Genomic DNA, 8,916 nt, shown 5'->3' with positions numbered 1-8,916 from the left:
CCGCCAATATCCGCAAACTCGGTCAGTAGGTCAACGACAGATGCATCCGGTGCAGTTGCGTGATCTCGCGGGTATAGAGTAAAGTTCTCGTTCCGCGAGCTGAGTCACCTATTTCAAACTAAAAAATTTCAAGTTGTTATCAATCAAAAACGAAGTTTTCATTTTTCTCTTTCATTTTACATTCGGTCCGCGCGCGTATTGATTTCCAATTTTTTATATTTTTTGTTTTTCTATTCGGTTCCTCTATTCTTGTCAATTATTACAAAATTCTTTTTTTTTTTTCATTGAAGTTGACATATCTCTCGCTTCTTTCTTTTCAACGTGTTTACATAAATTCTCATAGTAAATACCCAGGCTTGTGATGCAACTGTTATGTAAAAAAATTGGCTCGAAATAGAGAACAAACGTTTCATTTTATATCCGCGAATTCTCGAATATGCTCGTTACTCTTGCAAAATGACTTCTTGAAAAACCCATCTCGCGATTAATTCGCAAATGAAAACTCGTCCTCTTCATAGGCCACGAGAACGAAGAAATTCGTCAAGCTGGCGCCGTTCAAGCTCCGTTTCTCGAAGATGCTGAAATCGCGCAGTTCCGGCGATAGTCGCAGCAACAGCGTGGAATCCGAGGAACAGCAGCGGCAAATTAATCAGTCGTTGCCGTCAGGTACAGACGAGTTTGCGGATGCACCCGAGACGGAAACGAACAAGAATTGTTTGTCGGTTAGAAACGAGCAAACAATTCCCAGCTCACCTCCACCCTCGTACGAACACGTTCTCGAAGAGGTGAGTGCGCCATATCTCGGATGGAAATTTAATTGATCGTTCTCGATACGGATTATATACCATATGGGACGACTAAAAAACAATATAGTCGACATTCTCGATTGCGTCAATCGAGAACTGTTTACGCGATCAGAGTTCAGTTTCAAGGATTATGCGCGTAGCAATACGTTCGAATAATTCTACCTGGGGTATATCGCGGAATACGAAACATGCGGCCCGAAGCGAGGTCGATATCCATGACAGTTCACTGATGGAAAATGTAACGCGCGGGATTAACGACAAACACGTGGACTGTGTAGTTACCTGTGATCCGCTGTGTGATAATTCGCGCCACGTTGTCCGTACATCGCATTGTAACAAATAGTCGCGTCACACGTACAGCTATTGCCAGTAGCGATCACTTGTCACAGGCTGTATTCTATCAAAGCATTTCACATTCGCGTAAAAATATATCGCTTCACATAATTTCTTATTGATAAAAAATTCGGAATTTCGGCATCCCGAAGTTCAATATTTTTTGCCCTTATTCTATCACTTTCCCATTTTTCTCAATCATAAAAATATTATTATTTAGACACGAATGGAATCATCGGCCATTGCACTACGAGAAGCAAAGGAGGGAAATATGGAAAAGCAGGTTCCCAGTAACGAAAAAAATACGGAGGACGCTGAAGACGGTGATGGAGGTGACGATGGCAGTGGCGGTCCAAGAGGTGGGGACAAAAAAGCAGCCAAGAAAATACTTCATAAATCGAGCAAAGAATTCTACAAGGCGATGGCAAAGCAGTGGGGCATAACTTGCAAAATGAGTGATCATTGCAGATGTTTGGATTGCCAGGTATATTTGTAAAGTCTTTCTTATTATTCGAGATAAAGTTTAGATAGATTCAAGTCTCGAAAATTCTTAGAATTAAAAAAAGAAAAAAGTAAATTGGACCGAGATTAAATCTTACATTGCAAAACTGATCATTTTGTCACTACGTTTGATACCAAATAATAGGCTACCATTTCTGTGTCCACCTATTCATACATATCTAATATCATACGTATACACATACGAATAGGTGGACATAGTCAAGGGCTTCTCATTTTTGTCTCTTTCTATCACATGCAAAATAATTGAAGTGAAGTCTAGAATACTTCTCATTTGTTGACAAAGTCGACACAAGTGTCGTTCTAACTTTGTTACTTATTGAATGCCAAGAAAGATAGACTGATATCACTAAGTGAAAGAAAGCCTTTCAAAGTCTGTGATTGTATCGATACTAAAATATATAAACGTTGCAAATTTTTTGTTTTCAAACTGACAAAGAAAGAGAGAGAAATTGAAATTAGAATGATTGATCGAAATAGAAATAATTTTGTTGACTCGCGATTTTCATATTTGAAATTCGGAATAGTGCAAGCTGTATCACGTCATTAGAAAACGCGTTCTGTCGCAGAGCCATTACTTCGACTGCGACTATGAAAAGGACGAGCAAGCAAAGGGCGATGGCGGCCTTAGCGCCGGTACGCCGATGTTCATCTCCGAGGTGATGCATGGCACCGCCTGCGCCCTTCTTTAAATCACCGCATCCTTCCGGTTTCGCTTCTTCCCTCGACGGGAAAGATGTCTACCTGACTACATATGTAGAAAGACGTCTACCTGATTACACGCACAAAACGGGAATCAGCGCCTAAAGAACGACGAGGGAGCTTCATGCATTTATATTCTGTACAAGATACGCAATGTCACGGGTGAGACATCTGCGTGTATTTCAACGTAAGAGAAAGAAAGAGAAGCTACTCATGCGCGCGATGAAATATAAGGGCATCGTACGCTTTACGGCATACAAAGATGCGAGATAAATTATTTTGAGATTAGACTACTAAGTCTGTATACACAAGAGCACATCAAAGACAACCAATGTATACTTGCGCTGCTCTTATACGAAAAGGAAACAAAAGGAAAATTCTCGCTTCTTCTTTGCATAAGAGCTGTTCATCGGACATAAAATAAAATAGAAGGAGATACATTTGAACAGTACACAATTTTGAACAATTTGAATATCATCTTCCAATAAAAGGTTTTCAACATCTTTTTACGCTTTTGAAAAACTCTTTTAAGAATCTAAAGAACACTGGAAATTTTCTATTGCCATATATTTAAATTGTTTAAATATGGCCTAACATTCAAATGTATCCTCATCTTTTTTACAGACTTATTTTTTCAGCATTCAATGTAATATGTGTCATACTGCGTTGCAAAGAGCCGTATCAACTAGCGCAACGTGCAAGGCCACTTTATGGTAACATTGCGACGCGAGTCGTTTATCTTTATCGTGACTTAAAGGTTTGTTAAGAATGGTGCTTCAAGATTAAACGTAGAGAGCCATCGATGTGCGCTTTATAACTGTCAATTGCATTGCACTCGTTCCAGTTGGAGTTTTACGACAGAGTAGCAGAGTTCAAAAGACATGAAGAAACAGATGAAGCGCCTTAATTCGATATTTAATTATTATTTTTTAAATTATAATTAATTTATTACAAAATTTTCTCATTAATTTCTACAATATATCGAAATTTCCCTCTTGAGTTTTAAAAAATAAAAAAGTAAATAGGATAATATTTAACCTTCCGGAGCTGACAAAATCTGTAACATAGTTACTAACGCTAAATTTGTGAGACTCATTTAATTTAAAGGCAATGTTAATTAAAAGGCACTAATTAAGAACCCAAAATAACATAACTCATATAAAAAAATGAATACTAAATATATCGTTTACACTGCTACAAATTCAATCGTTTAAATTCTTAACTTTATTTTGAATTTTTATACATTAATTTATTGATAGCGTCACTGTTGTACGCATGCTTGGCTGTTTTTCAAAGTTGGCTGTCATTTTCAAAGTTTCGTTTTCGCCCTCACATCTTTGGGACTTTCATAACCACCCAGCCTTGAAACTCTCTTCAATATTTGTCCGGAAAACATGAGATTATCGTATACTACACATATTACATAACATCGCTGAGGATGACTCAAACCAGAGCCGAAACGTCCGAACGTTCTCTAATTAAATATTATTTTAAATATAATACATAACTTATAATTTACACATTGCTTACTGAGCTGTACTCTCATTGCCAACTATTATTATACATTCTTATATTTTTTAAAGATATTTTAATAAGAATAATCCGTATAGATGTAACATACAGAAAATTGAATTGTTTGACAAAGAGATTTATAATTGAGTGAATTCAATAGATTTATCATCTGTTCCGGAAGGTTAAACTTTATTACTCTCTCTCTCTCTCTCTCTCTCTCTCTCTCTCTCATATAGTGGCATGTGCTTAACATATTATAAAGAAAGAAAATCCATACAAGAGCATAAAAAAATCTAATAAGATCCTCATATATGAGCGCAGAAAATCAGTTATTCCATTATTGGATGAGACGTGGGCTTCACATATTCTCCCGTAAAAATTCGAACGATAAAAATCGTCTTACGTCGAAATTCTTTTAAACCGGCTTAGGCATTCAAAATACGTACGTGTATTTTCCATTATCCTCGTTGTATCCAGCATAACAACAATTACATTGACAGTTGTACAACAGTAATTACATTGACAGTTGTATGAATTACAGTTTCATGTCGCGTTAGATCTATATTGAAGGAAAATCGAATATACGATTTTTATAACAATTGGCCTATTTCCAATGCCGTTTTTCAACGCGCGAAATTATTTGTCCAGCGTTGAATCTTTCGAGCCTGTACACTTTGAACTTTGTAATTTCATTATAAGACGTTTTTGGTATTACGTATACTGTGTCGTATACATATCAAGATTCTAAATTATACTACGCGAATACGCCGATTTATCCAGACTTATTGTCGAATGTAGATCACAATCAGATAAAACAGGTGTTTTCCATATTGTTTACGCGTGTCAAAAGGAACTAATGAATAATATACTCGCGCCGAAAGGACTCCAATCCTTCGTAAAGTTCTTTTAAAAGGAACGAGTGTTGGGAAGTGCAAAGACCTCCAGTTTTCTATCGGGGAGAAAAGTAGTTAAATAACTAACATATATTAAGCGTAGTGATTTTTCGTGAAGATACGTTCGAAAAAATCGAAAACTCATGAAAACACATGAAAGTATTTTAGATGAAATCGTCGAATTCGCGAGCTCGACGACGTTAATCATGGACCCTTGGAGGGCAAAGTAGTGAGACAGTGATTCGAAAAGAATTCCAGCGAAACATAACACACAGTACCTGCCTACACTTGTTTTTACGAGAATAATTTCTTTTATATCTCACAGCGCGGAAGGGAGACAACTATATGCAGACTACACGATATTGCCGTACTTCCTTTTATACAGAATGTCCCCAAAATACTTGTACTCGTACTTCGTATCCAACCTTAAAACCATGCGAAGTCTTCTAAAGAGATCCTGTTATCTTTTAAGTTTCGCGACTTAACAAAATAATAAAACGCTACAAATCCTTAGTTATTCAGGAATGTTGTACAGATTATGATTATTTATTCTTTACAATCAATTTTAGATAAAATAAGTCAGTTATGAACTAAATCAAGAAATATTGAGTCTAAAAAATCCTGTAAAAGTATTTAAATAAAAAATTAATGCTTTATTATATCACATATGTATATGTATAATGTATATATACATATATATGTCTTTTATTTTTAATATGTTTTGTTAAATTTCAGTTTTTTATTTTTCTTATATTTTATTTTTATATGTTTTTTGCTAAATTTAAATGTTTTATTTTTATTATATTCTTTTTTATATGTTTCCTAATAAAATGTAGTATCCTATTCTTTCTATTTAAATTACATTTTAATCCGTGATTATCTTTGATTTTTCTTCTTCTATTTACTTAAATTTTCTTTCTTACTTATCTCAGAAAATGAATACTATTATCCTGTTGTTTATCGTTGAGATGTTACTCGCCCCACATATAGTTGAATCTTAATAATTGTTTGGTACTCGATTTCAACATAGCGGGGCTCTTTTCTTTTTTCTATCTTTCCTCTTAATTCCAAGTAATCGCACATTTTACAGCTGTGAATTTTGATTCTCTTCTAATATAAATCATCCTTCTGTTGTTAAATTAATTTCTCCTGTCGATATAATTCGTTATGTGTATTTCGAAAATATGCTCGTCTTAGGAACAAAAATCAAATTTACGCGATGTTTACGTGAATAATTTTCTAATGATCCATTTCTTCATTTGAAAAGTTGAAATGCGAGTGTCACCGGACATTCGTATACATATATTGCACATCGTTCGTCTGTTTGTTTATAGTATAGTATATGTATCTCTTGTGTGTCTGTGTGTGTATGTTTGAGACAGAGGCAAATTAGAAAATAATAAATGAAGAATATATGTACGATCTCTGGGATATACAAGAGAAATATTAATGAATTGATTAGATCGCGATAAAGGACAGCGACGTGACTGCTTAGCGTTACAATCGGTGCTTCCGATTAGCCTTATTATTACAAAGTTACTCGTTCATTGTCGAGTAAAATATATTAGTTGCATGGACGAGTCACTCAATTATTCTTTTAATTTTGACAGTCATCGTTTCTATTTTATACATATACTTTAAAGGCATGATAATTGAAAAAGCGTTGTTAATTATTTAAAGTACTTAAAATGACGAAATATGAAAAAATGTAAATAAATTGTTCGGATTTCATTTTTACGGATTTAGTCTAATAATTACTGTAGAGTTTATTTTTATTCAACAAGAACTTTTGCAAGTGAGTTATTTATATCAGTTTTTTTCTCATAATTGTAACATAAAATATTTTGGCGATGCTAAGACGCATGATCAGTTAAGAGTCGCTAACACCTTTGTATAATTCTCAGTACTTCATCTGTCTGCAAATATTTCGAAGTGTCAGACAGCAAATCTACCTAAGACAAATATTTATGTAATCGCCGATATTCAACCACTGCATTGCGATAGACATTGCTCATAAATCGATATGAGTCTAGTTGGAGAAAAGCGCAATTCTTTGCGTATCGGACCATGAACTCTATAAATTCGTACTGACAATTAGATTCAGTTACGACAAATCGGAATACAGTTAGCCTGCAGGAAAATATGTCAACAATCGACGTCGTACGTTAGAATAGATCCGTCAATTAGTACATATTTTTCGAACAGATCTCCAGAAACAGTCGGAAAAAATAGACGGAGGAGACGAAATGTCAATTGGTTTGTAACGAATATGTAATTTGTACAGGAAACGTATTTCTCATTCAGCGAAATACGTCGCGAATTGGAACTGTTTCTCGCATTAAATCAGTGCTTTGCAGCCTAAGTAAAACGACGTTATAAGATCTAGTCGACGTGTGTCAATACAAAATAACTATTCTGTGTATGTATGATGTGTATAGAGGAAGTGTGTAATACGGCAGAAATTGTTGTATAGAAAATATTGAATGTAAAATCGATGTATTCTAACAAAGAGCACCAATAAACAAGGCCTAAACGGTAAGCGATGTCTTATTGCGTTATTTCTAGCGTATTAATCAATTTTCTCTCTGTGTACAGCGATGCAAACACATCTCACGCTAATAAAAATCTAAATTAAAAGTTGCCGAATGGAAAATTTCCAAAGTTTTCTTAGGAATGTTTCTTAAAATATTTGTACACAGAGAGAAGATTAATCTTCTTATTGCGATAATTGGAAGCGCTATCGCCTGTCGATGAGCAATTCTTTGCCGCTATGTATGTTCGGGGCTTGAAATCCAGGAGTATGAAAATATTTTACATTTTGAGAGAATTTGTTTAAATTATAAATGCAATCGTTACTTATAATACATAAATGTAGTAAAATATAATCTCTGATATCGATTAACGCAGGATAACGCACGCATTGAGCTTTCCATTTTGCGTTCAATCGACTCTATCATCATTCTCTATTTATAAACTTCACGAATGAAGAACGTGACGTCAAGCAAAGTGACGTGAGTTCAGCGAGATCGACACGCATGTCCGGGAATTGAAATGTCCAACAGGTGGTTTGTAGGCCATAATTCATCGTCTATTGCATTTCCTTGTGAAACCTGCTGATATGGCGCAAAAAAAAAACTTCAGATTAATGTGAAGAGTCACATTTAGCTGGAACGAGTCCGGGTTTCCGATGACATCACAACCATGCAGTTGATTCCTCGGAAAGAATCACGTTGCCTTGCATCCGCGTGTCGAGCACTTGCGCACGTATTTCTCTCTCTCTATCTCTCTCTCTCTCCCCCCTTTTTTTTCCTCTACGGTCATTGGAATTCTTTATTCTCACTTTCTTGTAAACTCAGGTTCATTTTTATGGTTGTCTACTAACAATAAAAGCGTCCCGTAGAAAGTCTTAGGGATGTTCTTTCCTTACATCTATTTTATATCTCTATTGTACATCTCTATTTTACATTTAAGGTTCTAAACAAATGGTTCTCATTAATATTTAAATAATGAACAATGTTTTCCGGAAAATATGAAATATCAATAAATACTCTCAAATGTGAATAAATGTGTTTTATTTATCAAATTTGGCAATAACGAGATTCCAAGAAGCAATCGTTCGTTTGAACTTAATTAATTAAAAGAATAAAATATATGTCGTGGATTTAATATTGTTCTTTGCAAAATCATTCGACGCGGTTTATTTGAAAATTACTTCAAATTTTAAACGTAGTGTGGCAAATCCATATTTTAAAAAATCGAAGAACTTTATAGCGTTGTTCAACTGTGATCAGAACATTCAAGAATGTAAAGGCTCGAGCATCAGTCGAAGGCCATTATGCATTATACGTCTGGCGACAGTATCGTTTGTTAAACGGCAGTTGTCTCTGCCATTTGCTTTAGTTTCCTCCTTCTCTGCCACATAACTCTCTCTCTTTCTTAAGCCAGTTATATCATATCTCTCTCCGCCTATCTGTCTCTCTTTTTCTATCTTTCTGTCTTTCCATCTTTCTCTCTCTGTTTTCTTTCTGTCTTTCTGTTCCTCTCTCTCTCTCTCTCTCTCTCTCTCTCTCTCTCTCTCTCTCATTCTATCAGTCTCCCCCGCACTCCGCGTCTCTCCTCACGCTGTCGTTCTCCTTCTCCTGCTAACACCG

General features: G+C 35.3%; 2 protein-coding genes across 2 annotated transcripts in view; one reads left to right on the top strand and one right to left on the bottom strand.

Annotated features, from left to right (window-relative positions):
- The window catches only part of LOC108768846 (uncharacterized), a 10,418-nt gene extending 7,608 nt beyond the window's left edge, over positions 1 to 2,810 (top strand). Inside the window, exons 2-4 of the mRNA XM_018519484.1 lie at positions 519 to 785; positions 1,360 to 1,623; positions 2,228 to 2,810. Of these exons, the coding sequence (XP_018374986.1) occupies positions 576 to 785; positions 1,360 to 1,623; positions 2,228 to 2,350 (597 nt within the window). The 5' untranslated portion in view covers positions 519 to 575 and the 3' untranslated portion in view covers positions 2,351 to 2,810. The remainder of the gene's footprint in view (positions 1 to 518; positions 786 to 1,359; positions 1,624 to 2,227) is intronic.
- The window catches only part of LOC108768845 (uncharacterized), a 94,203-nt gene that overhangs the window by 70,855 nt on the left and 14,432 nt on the right, over positions 1 to 8,916 (bottom strand). The gene's annotated exons all lie outside the window — the stretch shown is intronic.

The sequence above is a fragment of the Trachymyrmex cornetzi genome, unplaced genomic scaffold, assembly GCF_001594075.2.
Source record: "Trachymyrmex cornetzi isolate Tcor2-1 unplaced genomic scaffold, Tcor1.1 scaffold83, whole genome shotgun sequence".
Classification (NCBI taxonomy): domain Eukaryota; kingdom Metazoa; phylum Arthropoda; class Insecta; order Hymenoptera; family Formicidae; genus Trachymyrmex; species Trachymyrmex cornetzi.
Note: the sequence above shows the minus strand (reverse complement) of the source record. Positions and strands in the feature narration are given on the sequence as shown.